A 24,757-nucleotide genomic window follows, 5' to 3' on the forward strand; every position below is an offset into this window, starting at 1 on the left:
GCGTTCTGTTTATGATAGCGCTGTATGTGTTCTTGAAATTGCCACAGATTTTCACGAGCTTCCCAGGTAGCTTCGGTTATCGGAAGTCCTTTCCACTTGATCAAGTATTGGATACTTGGTGGTACTCCTCTTCGTCGTACGACGCGATTAGCTAAAATCTCTTCGATTTCTTTATCAAAGGATCTAATCACCACAGGCGGAGCACGACTCGAGTCACCTCTACTCGGTTCATCTTGATCTTCATGATATGGTTTAAGCATACTCACATGGAAGACCGGGTGGATCTTCATAGAGGGAAGGAGTTGTACTTTGTAAGCAACCTCCCCAACACGTCCAATGATCTCAAATGGCCCTTCGTATTTACGGATTAAACTCTTATGAACTTTGCGAAAGGCTTTGAATTGTTGTGGAAGAAGTTTAATCATTACCTTGTCTCCCACTTGATAGCTTGCATGCCTCCTCTTCTTATCTGCTCATTTCTTCATCCTCTTGGCAGCTTTGTCGAGGTAAGAACGAGTGACATCTACTTGTTCTTCCCATGACTTAATCATATGATAAGCTCCAGGGCTCTTCCCTGAGTAAGAGGAAGAAAGAGAGTGAGGTGTAAGTGGCTGTTGTCCAATCACAATCTCGAATGGACTCTTCCTTGTGGACTCGCTCCTTTGCAAATTGTATGAGAACTGAGCAATGTCGAGGAGTTTTGTCCAGTCCTTCTGATTAGCGCTTACAAAATGCCTCAAGTAACACTCGAGTAAGGCATTCACTCTCTCAGTCTGCCCATCGGTTTGAGGATGGAAGCTTGTTGAAAAATGAAGCTCCGACCCAAGGAGTTTGAACAACTCTGTCCATAGTCGTCCTGTGAAGCGTGGATCTCGATCACTAATGATGCTCTTAGGCAATCCCTAATATTTCGCCACATTCTTGAAGAATAGTCGTGCTGCTTCCTCTGCAGTGCAGTTAGTAGGGGCAGGTATAAAAGTAGCATACTTCGAAAATCGATCCACTACCACGAGAATAGATCCAAACCCCTCGGACTTCAGTAAGGCAGAGATGAAATCTAGAGAGACACTTTTCCACGGTCGCTCTGATGGAGGCAGAGGTTCCAACAACCCGCTTGGTGTCTTGTTTTCAATCTTATCTTGTTGGCACACAAGACAAGTCTTCACATAGCTCTCCACTTCATCTCTCATTTGAGGCCAATAATAAGAAGATTCAATGAGTGCCAAGGTCCTCCGCTGACCTTGGTGACCAGCCCACTTGGTGTCGTGGCATTCCCTCACTAACTTTCTTCTTAGATTTTCCCATTTAGGGACGTATAGTCTTTTCCCTTTAGTGTAGAGAAGGTCATTTTCTAACCAAAATCTTTTGGTCTTACCTTCTCTAGCCAACTCCACCAACTTCTTGGCTAATGGATCGTGATACAACCCTTCCTTGATGGTAGGCATAATATCTCATTCAACCATAGAAATGGCCGCTAACTCAGCCTTGCGACTCAGCGCATCTGCTACCACATTAGTCTTGCCTGACTTGTATTCAAATTCGAAATCAAACTCAGCCAAAAAATCTTGCCACCTAGCTTGTTTGGGGCTTAACTTCTTCTGAGTTTGGAAGTAGCTTCTAGCTACATTGTCTGTCTTGACGATGAAGTGTGAACCAAGCAAGTAGTGATGCCAATTTCTTAGACAATGCACTACCGCGGTCATCTCTTTCTCTTGGATGGTGTATCGCCTCTCTGTATCATTCAACTTACGACTCTCAAAGACAATTGGATGTCCTTCTTGCATTAGAACTCCTCCAATAGCGTAGTCAGAAGCATCAGTGTGGACTTCAAATACCTTTGAGTAGTCGGGTAGTGCTAGTATTGGTCCTTCTGTGATAGCAGCCTTCAACTCATCAAAGGCCTTTTGACACTCCTTTGACCATTCCCAAGAGTGATTATTCTTGAGAAGATCAGTTAATGGTGCAGCCTTGGCGGAGTATCCCTTGATAAACCTCCGATAGTAATTAGCCAACCCAAGGAATGACCTCAATTCAGATACCTTGTTTAGCGGCTCCCACTCTTTGATAACCTTCACCTTTCTTTGATCCATGCAGAGAGTTCCACCTTTAATGATGTGTCCCAAGAAGTGGACTTCATCCCTTGCAAAGGAACACTTTTCCTTCTTCACATATAGGTTATTCTCTCGCAAGATCTTGAACACGGTTCGTAAGTGTTTTACATGTTCCTCTAAAGTATTGCTATAGACAACAATGTCATCCAAGTAGACCACTACAAACTGATCAAGGTAAGTGGTGCACGAAATTGTGATCTCAAGCAACGGTGCCAAAAACTCTGTACGCACGTCTTAATAAATCGTTTTTCATTCACAACTTCGATACAACTAACCAGCAAGTGCACTGGGTTGTCCAAGTAATAAAACCTTACGTGAGTAAGGGTCGATCCCACGGAGATTGTTGGTATGAAGCAAGCTATGGTCATCTTGTAAATCTCAGTCAGGCGGATAATAATTGATTATGGAGTTTTCAAAAATAAATAATAAATAAACAGAGAATAAAGATAGAAATACTTATGTATATCATTGGTGAGAATTTCAGATAAGTGTATGGAGATGCGTTCGTTCCTCTGAACTTCTGCTTTCCTGCTGTCTTCATCCAATCAGTCCTACTCCTTTCTATGGCTGGCTTTATGTAAGGACATCACCATTGTCAATGGCTACTTTTCATCCTCTCTGTGAAAATGGTCCGATGCGCTGTCACTGCATGGCTAATCATCTAGAGGCATCACCGTGGTTAATGGCTGCATCCTATCCTCTTGTGAAAATGGTCCAAATGCTCTGTCACAGCACGGCTAATCATTTGAGGTTCTCGATCATACTGGAATAGGATTCACCCTCCTTTTGCGTCTGTCACTACGCCCAGCACTCGCGAGTTTGAAGTTCATCACAGTCATTCAATTCCAGAATCCTACTCGGAATACCACAGACAAGGTTTAGACTTTCCGGATTCTCATGAATGCCGCCATCAATCTAGCTTACACCACGAAGATTCTGATTAAGAGATCCAAGAGATAATCATCCAATCTAAGGTGGAATGGAAGTGGTTGTCAGGCACGCGTTCGTGGGAGAATGATGATGATTGTCACGTTCATCACATTCATGTTGAAATGCGAATAAATATCTTAGAAGCGGAATAAGTTGAATTGAATAGAAAAACAGTAGTACTTTGCATTAATTCATGAGGAACAGCAGAGCTCCACACCTTAATCTATGGAGTGTAGAAACTCTACCGTTGAAGATACATAAGTGAAAGGTCCAGGTATGGCTGAATGGCCAGCCCCCAAAACGTGATCACAGGATCAAAAATACAATCCAGGATGTCTAATACAATAGTAAAAAGTTCTATTTATAATAAACTAGCTACTAGGGTTTACAGAAGTAAGTAATTGATGCATAAATCCACTTCCGGGGCCCACTTGGTGTGTGCTTGGGCTGAGCTTTAGCTTTCCACGTGTAGAGGCTTCTTTTGGAGTTGAACGCCAGGTTATAACGTGTTTCTGGCGTTCAACTCTGGTTTGTGACGTGTTTCTGGCGTTTAACTCCAGACAGCAGCGTAGAACTGGTGTTCAACGCCCTTTTACGTCATCTAAACTCGGCCAAAGTATGGACTATTATATATTTCTGGAAAGCCCTGGATGTCTACTTTCCAACGCAATTGGAAGCGCGCCATTTTGAGTTTTGTAGCTCCAGAAAATCCACTTTGAGTGCAGGGAGGTTAGAATCCAACAGTATCAGCAGTCCTTCTTCAACCTCTGAATCTGATTTTTTGCTCAAGCCCCTCAATTTCAGCTAGAAAATACCTGAAATCACAGAAAAACATACAAACTCATAGTAAACTCCAGAAATATGAATTTAACATAAAAACTAATAAAAACATCCCTAAAAGTAACTAGATCTTACTAAAAACATACTAAAAACAATGCCAAAAAGCGTATAAATTATCCGCTCATCAGTAAGGTCGAAAGATCTCATTCATCAAGGTACAGAAGGTCGCAGGAGCGATGGTCAAGCCAAAAGACATCACCAACCACTCATACGATCTATACCTCGTGACACACGTAGTCTTAGGCTCAACACCATCGGCAATTCTCACTTGGTAATATCCTGACCTCAAATCTAGCTTTAAGAACCACTTGGCTCTACCTAGTTGATCAAGCAAATCGGCTATCAAAGGAATGGGGTATTTGTTCTTGATGGTTACCTTGTTCAGTGTTCGATAGTCGATGCATAGTCTCAATGAACCATCATGCTTCTTTTGGAACAAGACTGGTGCGCCATAAGGTGCCTTCGATGGACGGATGAACCCAACATCTAGCAAATCCTTAAGTTGCTTCTTCAACTCCTCAAGTTCTGGCGGTGCCATCCTATAAGGTGTTGAAGCAGGCGGCTTTGCTCATGACTCTAATTCAATCTTGTGGTCCACCTTCCTCCTAGGTGGTAGTTGTTTTGGCAACTCGGGAGGCATCACATCCTTATTTTCTTCAAGGACTTCCTTGATTTTGGGAAGAACATCTTCTCTTTCGGATGTTGACTCCTCTTGTAATAGAGCCAAATATGTAATCTCTCCCTTCTTGAACCCTTTCTTGAGTTGCATAGCAGATAGTATCGGTGGTCCGCCAACTTTAGAGACTGTAGGGACCATGCATGGAGACCATTTCTCCATGACGCATACTACATCGTAGGATGTCATAGGGATTATATTTGCCTTCCTTTGCAAATCGAGCCCGATGACTATTTTAAAATCGTCCATGGGTGCTACTGAGAAATCCACAAGGCCCTTCCAAGAACCAAGAGTCATCTCAACCCCTTTTGCTACTACCTTAAAGGGTTCACCCTTGGTATTCACGGGTTTGAACCAACCATTCTTTTCGGTGATCTTCAACCCAAGCCTCCTTGCTTCATCAGGCGTGATGAAGTTGTGTGTAGCACCAGTGTTGATCATAGCCATGATAGATTTTTCATTGATAAAGGCTTTGACATACATCAAGCCTTTCTTTTCTGCAGTGCTTGCCTCTTTGTCCTTCACAGCATTTATGTGTTGGATAGATCCAACACACTCAATTACTTGAGTTTGGGCTTCTCGTTCCTCGGCGATAGATGCCAAAGTCCCTAGCTTGGGACAATCCTTCATTTGGTGTGGTCTCTTGCACACGAAACATCCTCCTTTGGGCACGAAAGCCTTCTTCTTTTCTTCGTACTCTTTCTTTGAAGAGTATTTTCCTTCCTTCTTAGTTGAAAAACTCTTTCTCTTGTCTCCCCCACCTTTAGCAGAACTAGGCCTAGAGGAAGACTTGGGTTTGGAGTCTCCCCTATGATACTCAATGAGTGATTCGGTCACCACGATGGCCTCATCGACATCCTTAACATTCCTTCTTTGTAGTTCTTGCTTTGCCCAAGGTTGGATGGAGTCCATCAATGAAGAAGAACAATGCATCCTCTGATGCTAAGTTGGGGATTTGAAGCGTGAGAGTAGTGAACTCATTTACGTAGTCGCTAATCGTACTCTTGTGCTTCAACTCCCTCAACTTCTTCCTTGTTTCATAAACCGCATTCTCAGGGAAGAATTGTCTTTTCAACTCCCTTTTGAAATCTTCCCATGTGGCTATGTTGCAAGTACCCTTTTCCATATCTATGCACTTTCTCCTCCACCACAAAATAGCATTATCAGAAAGGTAGAGAGCTGCAGTGCGTACCTTTATTGCTTCTTCGACCACCCCTTGGCCTTCGAAGTACCTCTCCATTTGCCATAGGAAGTTCTCCACCTCGCGAGCGTCCCTTACGCCCTTGAACTCCTTTGGCTTGGGGAGATCAATCTTTGTCGTCTCCCTTATAATGGTTGGTCGAGATTTTGCCTCCTCGAACCAAACTCGAACCTTGCTCTGATACCAAATTGTCACGGCCTTGGACACACTCTAACGCTATCGTACCGGCACTCGAACTTACTCAACCTCTTGAGCTAAGACCAAATCAGCCTAACCCTCAATACTTAGCAAGAAAGCTAAGAACACAAGAGAACACAAGAGAAAGGAAGCCTTGGTGGAAGAACACTTTATTGCTCAAGTGTTTGTTACAAATGATTCACACACACAAACTCTAATTCTCACCCCTATTTATAGCTATCCACCTCCTCAATGGATGGTTAGGATTAAATCTAATCAACGGTCCAGATTAATCATCCAGAACCTTCTTTACAAATATCTATCCTACCACAACTTTCTAAATATTTCTAGACTATTCCATACCACTCTTTATACTTCTATATACATCTACACTCTTCTAGAATACTCTATGACCTTCCAGAGTCCTCTAGAACCTTCTAGGGTATCCCGGAACCTTCTAGAACATTCTAGAACGTTCCGGAACCATCTAGAGCATTCTCAAACACTCCAGAAAATTATACAAATACTGTTAAATCTAACCTTCTAAAATTTACCGTGACAGTTTGGATTGGTCTTTTTAAAAATAAAAGATATTTTATCAGAAAAATATTTTGTTATAACTGAAAACGTGTTTGGATACAATTTTTAAAAATTAAAAAATTTAATTACGCCGACAATTCTTTCAAGTAATAATAGGAAAATTAATCCTTTTAGTTGATTAGCTTTTTTTCTTAACGTTATTATTTGGGCCAATAAATACTAAAATATGATACAATTTTATTTTGAAAAAAGAATATAAATAACATTTTTAATTAGGAGCAAGTTTAAAATAAAAATTTGTAATTTGATGTGATTTTAATCAAGTATTAAAAAGAAATAAAGATATATTTTTGTCAAATTAATATAGTTGCATATGACTTTAATTCGTTTATAAGGTTAAAAGTGAGTCAAGTTAGTTTGTGAGTCAATTTAAATATAACTTGTTAATAGTTTGATAAGTTGAGCCTTAAGATTGTGAGAGAAATTTGAGTTAGAATTAAATTAAATTCAAACAACTAATTTATCCTAATTAATCTAATAATTATTGGCTTAAAATAAATTAAAATGTTATATTAATCACCAACACTCTAACATGTAATACGTAGCCACAAAAATATTTGTTCTTCGTAATAAACATACCTGATTCATTTTTAAATATGTTTACTAATTTAGGAGTTAAATAAATTTTAACTATTTATTTATTATAAAATATCTTTTTTGTTCTTAAAATTTGACAAAAATTTCAATTTTTGTGTTCACTCACAAACATCATTGTGAAGTTATTAGGATTTTGCTACTTTGAAATTTTAATATTGTTGCAAATGGCAAATGGAACTATGGAAGTGTTCGAGTTTCGAACAATTTTTGGGGAAGCTATTTGTTTTGTGAAGCAACATTATATTGTATTTTTTTAAAGTGAGTGATGATTTCTAGATACTAACATTTTCTCAGGTTAAATCCAGAATGGTGGGCGATTAAACCTACAAAAGTACATTGTCTATTTTATCATTGTTGTGGTGTTACTTTAAGATATTGAAGCCTTTGGTATGTAAGAAAATCTTTTTGCCATTTTATCATAATTAGCCTTTTTTAGTTGGTATGGGTTTTTGCCTTCTCAATTTGATAGTTTTAAAATTTGAATATTTTATGAATATACTTGTTAAAGAGTGAAGATTTAATGAGCAGCAAATAAATTTTCTAATACAAATTAAAACAGCTATAAGACAATATTAAATTTTTAATTGTAACAACTGATACCTGCAATAATAATTCAGAAAAACAGAATATAGATAGAAAGAAAAATAGACCATAATAATCTCATTTCGGTGCTGAATGATTGAACATAAATAGCAAGAGATGAAAAGAAATACAATAACTGAAATAGAAAGTCAAAATACTTTCACTAATTTCCTATCTTTCACTCTTTTTTACTGTTCCTTATAATTTTTGTTCCTACTCTCTCTCTCCAAATAATGTGAGATTACACCTGTTTCTTGTGCATGATAGGGTGAGAATTAGAAGTTTCTATTGATTTAGGGTATATAACAATACCCATTCCTTAAAGATTCACTTTGTCCTCAATGTGGAAGGATGAGAATACTTTTTGAATTTTTTTTTTTGCCAACTCCTATGAGGCCTCAAAATTAGGTAGATTTTTTTACTGTACCTGAGTTTTCAGTTGTCCAGCATCATGTACTCGCACAACCTTAATACTTTCTAACTCCGTCTGCATCTCATACTCATCCCTCAAAGCTGTTGGCAATGGCTGGGCTGTAATGGTTGTTTTCAGGCTTTTTTTCAGCAATGAAACATGAAAAACAGGATGCACCCGAGAACCTTCTGGTAGCGGTAGTTTATGGGCTATCTTCCCATTCCTTTGCAAAATCACAAATGGACCAAAATATCTAGCACCGAGCTTCTGATTGCTTCTCTTGGCTAGAGATTTTAACCTGTACTGCTGAATTTTCATGAAAACCTTATCACCTGTTGCAAATTCTACCTCCGTCCTCTTCTTGTCTGCATATTATTTCATGCGTCCCTGAGCTCGATCTAATTAATATTTTAATTCATCGAATTTTTTATTTCTCTCCTCCATCAACATCTTTGTTAGAAACAAGAGAGAGATATGAGAAAAGTGTTTTGTGTATTATTCAAGTTGTGTTCAAAGGTACAATATACAAGGGATATTTATAGGTGGTAAATGAATCAGAGCAATAAAGGCTTAGAATCCTACAATTAATATACAGATATACTAGACGATACTAATTGATCTAAAATGATTCTAATGATTCTCTAACATCCCCCCTCAAACTCAAGTGGGAGCTAAGGATACCAACTTGAGTTTGGATAACAAAGTCCGAAAACGAGTCGGGTGATGAGCTTTCGTGAAGATATCAGCAGTTTGATCTAGTGTTCCAATAGCAATGAGACGAACAGCATCAATAAGGATACGTTGCCGAACAAAGTGACAATCAATCTCAATGTGTTTGGTGCGTTCATGAAACACATCATTATGGGCGATCTGAATAGCACTGCGGTTATCACAAAAAATATCAATAGGGGACGACTGAGGAGCACCCAAATCTTTGAGAAGCCAACGAACCGAAATAACTTCAGCAGTGGTGTCAGCGAGGGCACGGTACTCAGCTTCTGTGCTTGAGCGAGTAGTGAACGTTTGCTTCTTAGCATGCCAAGAAATGAGAGCGTCGCCAAGAAACAAACAATGATCAGTAGTAGAATGACGATCAGTGGGATCACCAGCCCAATCAGCATCGGAGTAAGCCTGAAGAGACAAAGAGGAATGGGCAAAAAAATAAAAGCCATGAAATAGAGTGCCTTTGATGTAGCGAAGAATGCGAAGAACTGCCGCATAGTGAGTAGTACGAGGAGCTGACAAGAACTGGCTAAGTACATGAACCGGATAGGCGATGTCTGGTCGGGTGACAGTCAAGTAGACGAGACCGCCAACTAACTGTCGATAGAGAGTCGGATTATCCAAAACAGTGCCATCCATAGAGGTAAATCAAACATTAGGCTCAAGAGGAATAGACTCAGTGCGACTATCTGTAATCCCAGCGCGAGCAAGAAAATCTGAAGCATACTTAGCCTGAGAGAGATAGATGCCATCATTGGTGGAGATGACCTCGAGATCAAGAAAATAGCTAAGAGAACCAAGATCTTTCATCTCAAAGGTACGGTGAAGTGAGGCCTTGAGATCAGAGATACCATCAACATCATCCCCAGTAATGATCATGTCATCAACATACGAAAGTAGAAGAACAACTCCACGTTCGCTTTTACGAATGAAGAGGGCATTCTCATGAGGGCTAGAAGTAAAACCAAGACTGCATATGGTAGTGCTGAACTTGTCAAACCATTCACGAGGAGCTTGCTTAAGTCCATAAAGTGCCTTGCGAAGGAGACAAACCTTATTAGAAGGACAAGGATATCCCGGAGGTGGTTTCATATAGAATTTCTTTTTCAAATCCCCATTAAGAAATGCATTCTTCACATCCATCTGACTGAGAGACTATTTTTTAACCGCGGCAATGGCAAGAAGAGCTCTAACAGATGTAAGACGAGCGACAGGGGCAAAAGTCTCTTCATAATCAATACCATACTCTTGCGTACAACCTTGAGCAACCAAGCGGGCCTTATAACGGTCAATAGAGCCATCAGAACGAGTCTTGATCTTGTATACCCATCTACAGCCCACAATTTCCTGATCAGAAGGAGGATCAACCAGGCTAAGTGTGTGCTTTTTCAAGTGCCTGTATTTCTTCTTGCATTGCTTGTTGCCAATTTGGGTTTGAGGAGGCTTCTCTGAATGTCTTAGGTTCATGTTGATGAAGAATAGTAGAAAAGCAATGGTAATCGGGAATATAATAAGTATCAGGAAGATTAAGAGTTGACTGGGATATAGAACCCTTGTGTGTTGCGTGCAAGAGGGAGCCATTTGCAGTATTGACAGAAGGTCCATTTGTAGTGGTAAACATGGACGAGAAAATATTACGCAACGGAGACATGTGATTAAAGCAACCCGAGTCAAAGTACCATTTAGAATTACCTGGAGGGGTGGAAAAAGCAACAGGGGTATTACCAGAAACAGAGAGAAGACATTGAAGAAGAGATGCATTATCAGAAAGAGAGACAGGAGACAAGTTGAGTGGACTAGGACGTGATGGGCGAGTAGGACATGTAGTAATTAAATGTCCCGAGAGCTTGCAGTAACGGCAGAATAGCTGTGAACAATGATAGCTAATATGACCTTTCTGGTGACATGTGCGACATTCAACAGAAGAACAGTCGGAGAAGAGGTGTCCAGAACGGTTACAGTTTCGACAGAATTTACCCTTTCTGTCGGTGGCAGCAAAAATATCTGGCTTTTCCATGATAGTAGTCACAAAGATCAAAGAGAGGAGAGAAAATGGCAATTTCGGAGCAGAAAATGAGAAATCAGAGTGCAGAATCGGAAAGAGCTCACCAAAAAACCTTAGGGAGGGTCCCACTTGACTGCCACGTCAGCGCCACGTCAGCAGAACGGTGACACGTGGCAGCCCGTGAGAGGACGGAGAAGACAGACTGGCGCTGAATTGGAGGTTGGGTCAACCAGGGGGCCGGGTCGGGTCGGGTCGATTGCGCGGGTCGCTGTGGAAGCTGACTGCATGACACGTGGAGGCTCCAGGATCATGGGATGAGCAGCAAGATCCAACGGCTACTGAGGCATCTGGGAGGAGGAACAATGAAGGTGGGCAGGGACGTTCTGGCGGCGCATGAGGGCGCGTCCGGTGGCTTCAGGCGACGGTTCCGGCGGCGTTGGAATTCTGACGGAGAGACGAACACAACGGTGGCGGAGGTGACGAACCAAAGCGTCGGAAACAGAACGAAAAACCAGAGCAAAGAAACACTGTCGGAAGAGAAAAATAAGGAGGCTATGAACAAATGTTCATTGAAAAAAAACTTTAGGCTCTTGATACCATGTTAGAAACAAGAGAGAGATATGAGAAAAGTGTTTTGTATATTATTCATGTTGTGTTCAAAGGTACAATATACAAGGGGTATTTATAGGTAGTAAATGAATCAGAACAATAAAGGCATAGAATCCTACAATTAATATACAGATATATTAGACGATACTAATTGATCTAAATTGATTCTAATAATTCTCTAACAATCTTTACTGCCTCCACAATAGCTTCCCCTCCACCTTATAACAAAATCAGGGTTCCCGCCTGTAAAGCACCCATGGTAATTGGTATTGTATTTGTATCAATACTCAACCCAATTAAGTCATTTGTGCCATTGTGGTGGTTTCATCCCTGCAAAATATCTCATTAACAAAAAATCTCAGTCACCTCCTTAGCCGAAAAAGGATGAGAAAAGATAAAAAAATGACTGTACTTTGTCATCGTCCTATCCATCACTACCAAAATAGAATCCTTCTCTCCCACCTTTGGCATCCCTCTAATTTTGGGCGAAGTACTTCTCAGCGAAATTTGATACTACATCTTGATAATCTTAATCATAATAATATGTTTGAAATAATATTTAATAGGATTGAGATTTTGCAAAATCAATTTATGTATTTGGCTTTCTCTTTTGAGATCCAAATACATCATAACAAAACAATTATATTTTCTTTTCTTGATCATTATGAATTTGTTATGTTCTTTTATAATGTTTTTAATAACTAAAATAAAAATAATTAAATATAATTAAAATTGTCTATAAATTATTTTACATGACACTTACAGATACAACCAAATATAATTTAAACTATGACTAATTATTAGGATTTTTTATTTTTATAAATTAAATAAATATAATAATTACTAAAATAAATAATTTTAAAAATATTTACTGAAATACTTATCTCTTATCTCGTTTACAGTGTATGTATTTTACATATATCTCGTTTACACTTATATGTATTTTTTTAAAAAAATTTAAAAATAATAAAAAATATTAATAATATCAATAATCCAAACTTTTGGTATGCAATTAGTACATAAAAAGGTTGGTAAAAGAGATTAAAATAGATATGTTTGATCAATTTTAGTCTATTTTAAATGATAGGGATTAACACGTTTACTTAAAAACCATTAAACTACTTACTATTAACACGGTTACCTCTTTTCTAATTATCCACTATTTAAAAATTTAAAATATAATTTAAATACATGTAATTTATTTAATGACCCAATTAATACATGTCACTACTCTATTGATATATAATATGAAATCTTTTTTACTTAAATTATATTTCAAATCTATGCAACAAATATAATTTATATATACTCCCCTGCAAGAAAACAAAAGGAGTGAGTGAATATGAAAAAAAATAAATGTGGATAATAAATATTTTAATATTTTAATTTGTAAATTAGATATTGTATAGACTAATCATATTATATGTACATAGTAAATAAGCACCGGTATACATATTGAACAAAAAATACACAATAAAAATAAATTAAACAATACATATATTTATATACAAATATATAATAATTAATAAATATTTTGATAGCTAATTTTTATATACACATAATATTTTTATTATAAAAATTATTATTATATTATATATATTTTACTCCCATTATCAATATTTTTTTATCTTACTGAACGTCAGTTTCTTTTTCACTTTTTCAGTTTTACTCTCACTTCACCTTCAGAGAACATACATTGCTCTCTCTAAAGAAAGAAAAGAAACCGTAGCCTCCACTGTGCAATCGATCGCCTTCAACCCCTTTGTACATTGGCGAATTGCAAGCTTCGCACGTCATGGGTCGTCGTGCTTGTCGCTTGCTCCCTCTCCATCATATTCTGCTCATTACGTACCTACTTCTCAGAGTCTTATACTGAAAGTAATGGTTGTTTTCTTATTTTTTATTCATTTGTTGTCAAATTCAGAGACGTCCCTCCCCTCCTTTACTTTGTATGATTTATTTTATAAATAATACTATACATCTAAGTCTTTTTATGAGTTCAATCAAATTAAACAGTAAAACTTGTAATAATGTTATTTATAACTGATTTTGTTATGTTAGACAAAATTAGTTGAATTTAGTTAACAAAAAGACTTAGATGTGTAGTATTATTCTTATTTTATTCATTTCAAGATCTTGCATGTAACACTTAGTTTGTTTTGTGTGCATAATCACTTAGTTGGGTATTTGGTTAAATTGAGAATAATTGTGCAAAACAATGACTAGGTGGAGGTTTTAGTTCTTGTTTTAATTGGTTGTTGTTTTAATTAATAAATTGCAGTACTTATTTTGTTGTTGGATTGTTGTATTAACTTGTTTTGTTATGTTCTTGATCTTATTAACTTGTTACTTTGATAAATTGTTGTTCTGGATAATATTCTTGACTTTGTAAATTGTGATGGTTATTTTAGTGTACTATGCTTGACATTTTGATAACTTGTTAATCTGATCAATTGTTTTTGTTGTAGTTTGTTGTTTTTTATTTTGATTTTATTATTGTTGTTTTTATCTTAGTTTATGTTGTTGATTTTAATTTATTGTTTTTATCATTTGATTGTTGTTAATTATGGTTCAAAAAACTAAATTGAACCAATTGGTTGAATCGGTCTAACCGAAAACTAACAACACAAACAGTTCGGTCCTCCACTTAAAATTGCTCCTCAACGTAGGGGTGGGAAAGCGGGCCGGCCCGTTCCAACCTGCCCCGCCCCGCCAATTAAAATGGGTTTAAAATGCTAGCTCGCCCTTCTTTATGGCGGATTGACGGGTTAGCCCGCTTGACTTTTTTTTTTAAAATAAAATTCATTAAAATTAACTAAAAAATAATAATTAAAAAATCAAATACAAATAAAAAATAGTCAAATTATAATATAATTTTTTTACTTTTTTTTTATTTTTAACTTCAATAAAATTGTTCAAAATAATATTTGTCAATAGAATCATTTTTATTTTAAAAAATAAGTCACATAATTTGAGTATATATACGAATTGTAAAATAAAATAAATAAAGTTAATAACTAAAAGAAGAATAGAAACAAAAAATGAAAAAAGTGTTTAAAAATTCTATAATTATTAATTTTATAATAGAAATCACTCTTTTATTTAATAAAAAAATAAAAATCTTCGCCCCAGCGGACCGGCCCGCCCCGCCCCGCCAATTTTGGCGGTGCGGGTTTTAATTCGATGGGCTCCGAAATCCAAATCCTAGCCCGACCGACCCGCCTTTTTAGCGGATCGGCCCGACGGACTCGACCCGTTTTGCCACCCCTAAACGAACCGAAAAAAATTGCTTAACCGGCCAAAAATCGACTTTTTGGACCGGACCAAAAATCGGTCGGTTTTCTTGATATGAAGCCAATTTGGTTAAATTAAAAAAAAAAAAGAAAAACCCCTAAACGGTCTGTGACAATTATCTCGAAAGACAACGAGACCCTCAACAAAAAAAATACCCTTTTCGATTTCTGATATTTATTTTTATGAGACTGATTAACTCATCTGTCAATATTTTCAATCGGTATTAATGGAATAAGCCTACATGACATGTTAAACGGTTTATTTATCTATTAAAAATCAACTAGAATTAACAAATTTTTTTTTATTAAGAATTTCGTTGTCTTTTAACTTTTAAGAAAAATTACTAAGACTGTTTAATTTTTATTTTTATTTTTCTATTATTTTTTTAAATACATTAACTAAATTTATTGTGTAAAATTTAAAAATATTAGTAATTTTTAAATTACTTTTATTTATAAAAATTAAATAAAAATATATTAGTAATTAAAGTATAAATATATTTTAAAGGTAACCAACCTCACCAAATTAAATATTAAAAGCCAGAGAAAATATTTTGTCTATTTGAAACCTGATAGTCCTTAAAAAAAAGAATAAGGCCAAGTTGGGTATTCACTCACCCACAAAAAACGCGTTGCTATCTGTGCTTCCTCCCCCTCTTTCGTTCCTCTCATTCATTCGTTGCATTCTTCAAAGAAAGAGAGAAAGAGTGAGCCACTGAAAACCCTAGCTAGCCTCCACCACCGCCGGACGGAGTGAGCCACTGCCGCCTTCCGTAGTTGTCCGAGGCTTCTCGCTTCTCAATTAGTCCCTGTTCGCTATCTTCTTTCTCGCTCAGCGTCCATCCTCCGTCGTCTTCGTCCTGCTCGCCGTCGCCTTGTTGCCGTCGTTTCGTCGCCGCCGTTTTATCGCGCTCAACCGATCTCCATCGTCCTGCTGTCCGTCGCGCGCAACCCCTCTTGAAGGTCAGTGACAGTGATCATATTCTTGGTTTTTCTTTTTATTCTCTGTTCTTTAATCATTTCAGGTAAGCATGGCAATTTCCTCCGACGGGGTGGGTATCCGCTGGAAATTACCCGTCGGGGGCGGATTTGGGGAGCAAAATCTCCCCGCTGAGGACCGGGACGGAGACCCGTATAACAAACGGACGGGGCGGGGGCGGGGGCGGGGGCGGGGGCGGGGGCGGGGGCGGGATCCGTATAATCCCGTTATAGGAAAAGACAAAAATGCCCTTCATATATATATATATATATATATATATATATATATTAGTTTCTGAATCTCAGTAACCCTTGCCTCCTCCATTCTGCCTTTCTTTTCTTCACATGAAAGGGATGAAACCCTAACCTCTCTACTCTCCAGAAGTCCACCTCTCTTCTTCCAAATCTCACCGCCGGCCACCGCCCCCCAAAACCCCTTCACCGTCGCACTCTCCCGAAACCCCCTCAGCATTGTTGCTGTCTTCACGCATTAGAGACGTTGCAGCAGGTTTCGCGCCATCACCGTCTTCGTCGCAGTAGTCGCGTCACGTCGTCGCCGTTCTGTGAGCAGTAAGAGCGTCGCGCCGTCGCCGTTCAGTGAGTGTCATGCCGTCGCCGTTCAGTGAGCATCACCGCCTGTGTCATTCTTCTTCTTTGACGTTCAGTGAGCGGTGTTCTTCTTCGTCCCCTATGATTTCCATTTAACTTAAAAATTTGTTAATTTCTGTGATTTCTGTAAGATCTGTGATTCATGTGATTTTCTGTAATTTCTATGATTTCTATAAGATCTGTGATTCATGTGATTTTTTGTGATTTTCTGTAATTTCTGTGATTTATTTTGTAGCATTTGTTAATTTGATTTCTGTCATATCTGTGATTTTTTGCAATTTCTGTGATTATATCTTTGTTGCAAAATCAGAAGGTGCAATTTATTTGGATTTCTTTGCCAATTTCCTTAGCATCTTCATCTTTGTACTGGTGATAGCTTACCATTTTGTTATGGCTGATCCTAGGTTACTCTGTGGTTGTGATTTTCATGTTGTAAATTTAGCTATTTTTTTAATGGAAGTTAAGTTGATATAGAAAGGAATTTCATTTTGAGATGTGATGTGAGTTTACTGCTATATCTTATCAAAGACTTCATTGACACTAATGAATTTGCTAGATGAATATTTTGCTTAGAAACCCATTTTGAATGATTATTGATTACTGTGCTTGTTCCATTCTTAGCTGCTCACTGCTAGTACTCTGAATTCCGCTATATTGTTGTGCTTTTTGTGAACTTTGTTATTCAGTGAATGAATAGATGTCAATTAACTAGATGAATAGATGATCGATGATTATTTGTTATTGGTTTGGTTAATTCAATAATTTTTCTTTTCTTTTGTTACTATCTTAATGAGTTCAATAGTGATATAATGACTAATGAATGATAAATTAATATTTGATGAAATTAAAGATTATATTAGATTTTGGCTGATGTAGTGTTTTAATTTCGGAAGATATTTAAAGTTTATATTATATTATAATTATGTTTTAAGGTATTTATTTATAATTTATTTATTATATCATTACAACATAGTTTTTCTAGTTAGACCACGGGTGAACCAGTTGGACCAATGAACTAATAATTGATATTATCATTTGCTGTTAACTGAACTTTGTTATTGGCTAGATGATAGTATCAATCAATTTAATTCATTGTTCTTAAGTTGTGTGTGTCATTTGTGTAAGTGTGGATTAAATGATATTGAAATATGATTTGAGGTCTTATATGATATTTTTTTTTCTTTTTCTGTCTTTTGGTTCTTTCACTAATGACATAGGATTTTTTTAGTTTCATGTCCCTTTGGAGGAGTGTTCATCTGTGTTGGGAATGTGCGAATTTGACCCCTACTGAACCTTTTTTTTCTTAAGTGTCATGCACGCACTACTTGCTGCTGGGAAGTAAGAGTGTTGGAAAGATTCAAATGAGGACTTCTAAAATATATTTTCTGTAATCAAGCTGATTTACAATTAAAGTAGATTTTTAGCTAGAGATTCAGATAGAGTTGTTTATAAGTTATTGTTATCCAAAGAATGGAAGTAAGTTTACGAGATATTAGAGTTTTAATTTTTATATTTTTTAATATATTTTATTTTAAAGTAATATCTTTTACCATTTGTTTTTATTTATTTTCAGATTAATATTTGTCTGATATTTGTTATTGTATAACTCACGGTCTATTAATAATAGAGAACAATTGTTATGGGAAACGTGTTAATACATATGGAGAGTTGGTCTAGTATCTGGGTTGTTCAGATTTTAAAGACTTTGATAATTTTAATCATTAGAATATGGTATACTCGAGTGAAGGACAACTTGATGAGGATTCAAGCTACTATGCTGTATTGATCACCTGGTATGATAGAGAATAAAAAACGTTTAATTATTTGAATAGTTGGGGTGGGAGTTCGGTATAGATGATATTGCGACAATAGTATTTGGTGCAGTTGTTCACATATATGCACTATTATTTGAGTGGGTGTTGCCCTTAGTAAATTTCTATTTGGATCCCATCACCTGGATCTCCATATCTCCCAAATTGAAATTAAGTACACCTCTCACTTAAATAATAGTGCATATACATGAGCAACTGCACCAAATACTATCGTTGCAATTTCATTTTTGCCGAAGCTCCTACCCCATCTATTCAAATAATTAAACATTTCTTTTTTTATCGTACCCGGTGATCAATACAACATGGTAGGTTGGATTCTCGTCAGGTTGTGCTTCACCCGAGTATATACCAGATTCTCATGATCAAAATTATCAAAGTCTTTAAAATTCTAAGTAATCCAAATACTAGGCCAACTTTCCATATATATTGACACGTTCTCCATAACAATTGTTTTTTGTAATTAATGAACTGCGAGTCATATAGTAACAAATCTAATAGGCAAATATTAGACTAAAAATAAATAAAAGCAAATAGTAAAATATATTACTTTAAAATAAAATATATTAAAAAATATAAAAATTGGAATTGTAATACCTTGCAAATTTTTTTTGTTCTTTGAATGACAATAGTTTTATAGGCAACTCCTATCTGAATTTCTAGCTAAAAACCTACTACAACTATAAACAAGATTGATTACAGAAGAAGTATATTTTGGAAGCCCTTGTTTGAATCTTTCCATGTTTACTTACTTCAGCAGCAGGTGCGTGCTGCATGCATGTCACTAAAGATAAGAAATGATGCTACCAAAGATAAGAAGGGCCGTTAGAGTCATCATTGATTGGAACCCTTGCCGTCGCTGCCAAGACCATTACCGTCGCAGCAGAGGAGAGAGAAAAAAGAAAGAAGAATGAGTGAACGGTATGTGTACTAAAACAGCTAATTTCTTCTTTCCTTTCATTATTTGCCTTAGTTGATAGAATAAGCATTTCATCAGACCAAAAGTCACATCTTATTTCCATATGGAGAAGAAAAATAGAGAAGTTATGCAACGATAAAATATGCACCTATAATGTGGATCAGCATCACCAAGACTTGCATCTACTACCAAGACCGACCACAAAAGCCCCAGATGGAAAGCAACCACATAATGAACTAACATCCGATTACAACAACTGATGGTTAAACAAAATAACACAAGGTTTTGAACAAATGGACCAACCATTGAACCATTCAAACTACCATGTCAAAGATTCAGACGACTAACAGATTCATCCAAAGTTCTACCTAAATAACAGAATTGTAATAAAAAAAGAAAAATACAAACTCATCTAACTAAACCAAAATTTCAAATAACTAATCTCAAGCAATAGATCCAAAATCAAATAACAAAGCTATGACTAAGTTTATTATCAATATTATCAATAACATATAACATAAGCATAGATTAAGAAAAAATTAAAAAATGAACCTAATTTGATCAAGAATTTAATCAGCCATTTCATCAACAATGGGCAACTATAATACATTGATAGCCGAATTCACTTATAGGAGCAGCAACATTATCACTAATCAACAATAACACATTGATCAATGATAAAAATCAAAACATAAATAACGAAAAAAATGGGGAAATTGAAAACTGAAAATCAACAATGCTAAATTGATGACAGATTGTATCAAGAACAAATAAGAGCAGTGGGAGGGAGCTCGTGCAACGCTGCGATGAAGGGAGCAGAGGCAACGAGAGCGGTGGCGGAGGGAGCTCGGGCAACGGAAGCGATGATGGAGAGAACTCGTGCGACGCAGCGGCAGAGGAAGCCACAGAAAGAGGAGTGTGTTTTATTTGTGTGCAAGTTAATCGAGAGATCGTGAATGGAGCTCGAGATTGTGTCTAAGTTATGTTATTCAAATTTCAGACAGATTTACTAATTAGCGATGGATTTTTTGTCGGTAAAAAATCCAAAATCAAAATTTGAATTACTGACAGATCTTATAATTTGTCGGTAAATTTTTGGAAAAAGTTTTAATTTTTTACCGACAGAAAATCTATCGGAAATCCATCGGTATTTTCGACAGTAAAATTCCATCAGAAAAATGTGACAAATCGGTTGTTTTCTAGTAGTGAATTTGTGCCTTCATTTTGTTCCCCACGTATAACAATTTTTCAGTTCTTTTTATCGGTTGGATCAGAAGGAATCCCTACATAATGTGATACATGAGTAGTTACTCTAGAATCTAACCACCAGGTATTATTTGGTATTTCAACAAGATTTGGTATTTCAACAAGATTTGATTCGAAACTTATTGAAACATAATAAATACCTTTCTTTTCGAATTATTTCTTTCTTTTTGGACAATCTTTCTTTATATGTCCAATCTTGTTACAAAAAAAAAACATATCAACGCCTTCTTCTTTTGGACATTGCCGTCACGAACCTTTAGTGAAGCATGGTCCTTCATATCCTTTTTATCTGCCTTATCCTTACTGTAGATCCAGCTTGAAATGTGAAATGAAGAGTGATATTTCATTTTTTTTAATCTCCCTTCCTCTTGATTCAACATGACCTTAATCTCTTGAAAATTCTATTTTTTTAAGAGTGTTATAGTTCACTTGAAATTGGCCAAAATTCAGGAAGAAGCGAGTTCATGATAAACCAAACTAGAAAAGACGCGCTCACATCCATACCAATAGATTTCAACTTTGGTGGCAGATTAGACATTTGAATCACATGATCATGAATGGGTTGTGACTATTCAAATTTCTTAGTTGTCAATTCCGTCATAAGGTTGCTCGCAATGGACTTGTCAGGTATGTCCTATTGAGAATATTTCTTGACTTTAGCCATGAAATTCTTGGCATTATCTATCTTAGGCATGGATGGCTTAACATTTTCAGCCATTGTCATTCTCATCAAGTTCAAACACAGCCTATTTGACCGTTTCCAAGTCTCATAAAGAGACTTGTGTTCTTTGGAACTAGTCTTAGTAATCTCAGTAGGCTTCTAATCTATAACTAATACGAGGTCTAAATCCATAACACCCAATTGAAATTGAATTTGCTCAAAATCAATCAGCATAGTTATGTCCATTAAACTTGACAATTTCATTATCTGAGTCAAACAAATTCATAGAAGCTACAAATATAATACAGACTCGCACATCAACGCTTTGAATAATTAATATATCATTTAGATTAAACATTTAAAGTATAACAATGTTTTCCTTTGGGTGATACATTAATATACGAAGACACAATAATTAATTAAATTAATTCAATTTAATTTGCTTATCTTATATGCACTAACTAAAAATGTTTAATATCTTTAGATATTTAAATATTTTTAATATTGTATATACATATAAAATTATCAACAATCTTGCCAATTTACTGTAAGAACAATTAATTAATCTTTGGTTCTGATCTTTAAATGTGTTATAGCAACAAACCCAAAATATAATCATACATTATTAGATTTGAGTATTTGACCACTTTGGTGTTACATTTATTAGATTTATGCAAATTTTGAGCAAATTAATTTATGAATAATCATAAATTTCATAATCTTGTTCTGATACTACATGTTAAAATTTGTTTCTACAATCAATTCAGAAACTATTTCTACCAGTAATACAAGATCTTGAAATTTATAATTATTACATTATAAGAGCATAACTCAAAACATACTAGGATCCATATCAGAGTTTTCAGATGTTCTTCTCGACTTATGGTTGTTTTTCTATGTCAGAGTGGTTCTGATTCAGGAACTTGTGGGTTATGGACACACCATACTTCTACTGCTCCTAGTGATTTTTGTTACGGGCAAACCACGTTCTAATCAATTAAGCTATTTTGCAATTCCAATAAGTTCCTGATCCTGAGTGTTTTTTCCTTCTCTTCCTTCTACCTTTTCACTTCTTCATTAATGGCACAAAAAAAGATAACTGTTGTTGAGCAGAAATGTTTTTACTTCTCTTGTCACATATTTTTATAAACCGTAATTTCTATTTTTCTGTTTTGAAGAGAGAGGAGAGATATCTTTTATTTTATTATTTAAAAAATTTCACTAATTCTATTCTTTTACTGAGTAACAACCATTGTATTTATCTCACTATAATCAAAATTATTTTTGTTAATTGGATGGACTAATTATTATTTTAATAAAATAACTTACAAATTTTTCATCTTTTTCTGTTTTTCCTTGATGTTATGGAAAACATAATGTAGCTGGATTAACGTTAAGGAATTGTTTTTTTTTTTTTAATCTATGTTGTTTTCAGTTATCAAGTTTTGCTTTATGAACTGTGCCTCAAATTTTAATTAAAACATCTATTGTTTGGTTCTTTGGTATTATATACTAATCATCACTGGTTAAATCAATATTTGTGTCAATCCTTGGACATCATTTCATTGATATTTTGCAACCATTCTTTTCCTTATTAGTTATGATCATAATAGTTGAAATCGATTTGGTTAAATTTATTGTTAAGGTACGATATGTTGTCAATAAAGCACATGGCTTTTCTCATTCAACATAGATGGAAATTCTCATAAAAAGATAAATTTCCGATACAATATAAGAGCGTCCAATGAAAATGAAAATGAAAATTTTGATTCTTCTTATACATTTAAAACTTAAAATGTTTACATCTAAGTTTACAATGTATATAGTGCATTTTAATTGAGAATTTATCTTTATCATCCAACAGATACTAAAAGATGGCAGAAGGTGAGGATATTCAGCCTCTTGTGTGTGACAATGGAACTGGAATGGTTAAGGTACTCAATGGCACATGTTTCTTTCTTTTCTTGTTTTCATAGAATGACGCCCCGCGAGCTGTTTCTCCCAGCATTGTAGACTGCCCTCGTCACACTGGTGTGATGGTAGGAATGGACCAAAAAGATGCATATGTTGGAGATGAGGCACAATCTAAGAGAGGTATCTTGGCTCTCAAGTATCCAATTGAGCACGATATTGTAAGCAATTGGGATGCTATGGAGAAGATTTGGCATCACAAATTCTATAATGAGCTTCGAGTTGCCCCTGAAGAGCATCCAGTTTTGCTGACTAAGGCTCCTCTTAACCCGAAAGCTAATCGCGAGAAGATGACTCAAATCATGTTCGAGACCTTCAATGCCCCTGCCATCTATGTAGCCATTCAGGCTCAACCGGTAAGAAATTCACACAATTCTTTAAGGTAGTGTTAAAAACTGTGTCGAATAAATGCCATGTTTCTTGTTTTTTACAGGTATTGTGTCTGAGCCACACTGTCCCAATCTAGGAGGGTTATTCTCTACCACATGCCATCCTTAGGCTTGATCTCGCCGGTCGTAACTGAACGTGGTTACTCGTTTACCACCTCAGCAGAGCGAGAAATCGTGAGGGATGTGAAAGAGAAGCTGTCCTACATTGCCCTTGACTATGAGTAAGAGCTTCAGACGGCCAAGACCAGCTCCTCTGCGAAGAGCTATGAATTACCAGATGGACAGGTGATTACCATTGGCGACGAGTGTTTCAGATGTCCTGAGGTGCTTTTCCAACCATCCATGATAGGAATGGAAGCTGCAGGTATCCACGAGCCGACATACAACTCAATCATGAAGTGCGATGTTGATATTAGGAAAGACTTGTATGGAAACATTGTTCTATCAGGAGGAACAACTATGAGCAAGGAAATCTCTGCATTGGCTCCCAGCAGCATGAAGATCAAGCTGGTGGCTCCCTCTAAGAGAAAATATAGTGTCTGGATTGGTGGTTCTATCTTGGCATCCCTCAGCACTTTCCAGCAGGTTTGGTTTCATATTCTGTTACCTTATCAAATATTATAAAATTGCCTTAATACTAATAATACTAGTTTCTAATGCTGCAAAATTTGATGTTGTGTGCAGATGTGGATTGCAAAGGTGGTGGTTATGCTCATGTTGGGAGTCATGAGGCCAGGAGTTGTATTTTTCTTAACCAGAAATATTATCCAGTTATTATTTTCAGTATATGTTTTCTTAATTTTTATTTTTTGACTGGTCATTTTTAATTGAATTAGCTGGCATTGTTAAAAGTTAAAACTATGTCGTTGGTATGCAATGTTTATCATCTATTCTAAGATTGCTTACAAATAATCTATCAATGGCATTAGACCAAAAAAAGAGAGAAAAAAAGCATTACTGAATTCGACGGCAATAGTGTACAAGTAAAGCTTCACTTAAAATTCAGTATCACAATCAAGTACCTTAGCATATTTATAGAAAAATTCCTTTTTAAAACCAAAACTACTTATAAGTTATAATCACATCAAAGGCTACAAAGTCATATTAGAACTAGTATTATATTATCTTCTTCTCCAAGTTTTGGATTATTTTGTGGGAGCTTTGTTTCCTTGTTTTCATGAACTTGGTTGTCTCTTTCGTTTCCATCCAAAGCATTCGGTTTCTTTCCAAAGCTTGCAAAACCATATTCTTCATGTTGGTGATGATCATAGTTAGAATTACACCTCCCATAATAAATCTTTGAATTCAAGTCATTCATCTCTTCATCATTCACAGAGCTTCGTCTGTTAAGGTGGCGCGCTCTTGCTCTTTCTTCTTTG

The 24,757-nt window shown here is 36.2% G+C and overlaps 1 protein-coding gene and 1 pseudogene across 2 annotated transcripts; both read left to right on the top strand.

The window, feature by feature from the left end:
• Positions 1-15,359: 15,359 nt before the first annotated feature.
• On the top strand, positions 15,360-23,648 carry LOC140173141 (actin-1-like). 2 transcript variants are annotated; one of them, XM_072222359.1, is made up of 6 exons: positions 15,360-15,719; positions 17,572-19,093; positions 19,846-20,984; positions 22,883-22,952; positions 23,024-23,345; positions 23,423-23,648. In XM_072222359.1, exons 3-6 carry the CDS (start codon positions 20,915-20,917, stop codon positions 23,453-23,455), a joined length of 495 nt encoding a protein of 164 aa, XP_072078460.1. In that variant the 5' UTR covers positions 15,360-15,719; positions 17,572-19,093; positions 19,846-20,914; the 3' UTR covers positions 23,456-23,648. The 2 variants fall into 2 exon arrangements, with proteins under 2 accessions (XP_072078460.1, XP_072078461.1); XM_072222360.1 differs by having other exon boundaries at positions 22,883-22,902; positions 22,995-23,345.
• LOC112766129 (actin-97-like) lies at positions 23,475-24,290 on the top strand (annotated as a pseudogene).
• The last annotated feature ends 467 nt before the right edge of the window (positions 24,291-24,757 follow it).

This window comes from Arachis hypogaea, chromosome 17 (assembly GCF_003086295.3).
Source record: "Arachis hypogaea cultivar Tifrunner chromosome 17, arahy.Tifrunner.gnm2.J5K5, whole genome shotgun sequence".
NCBI lineage: Eukaryota > Viridiplantae > Streptophyta > Magnoliopsida > Fabales > Fabaceae > Arachis > Arachis hypogaea.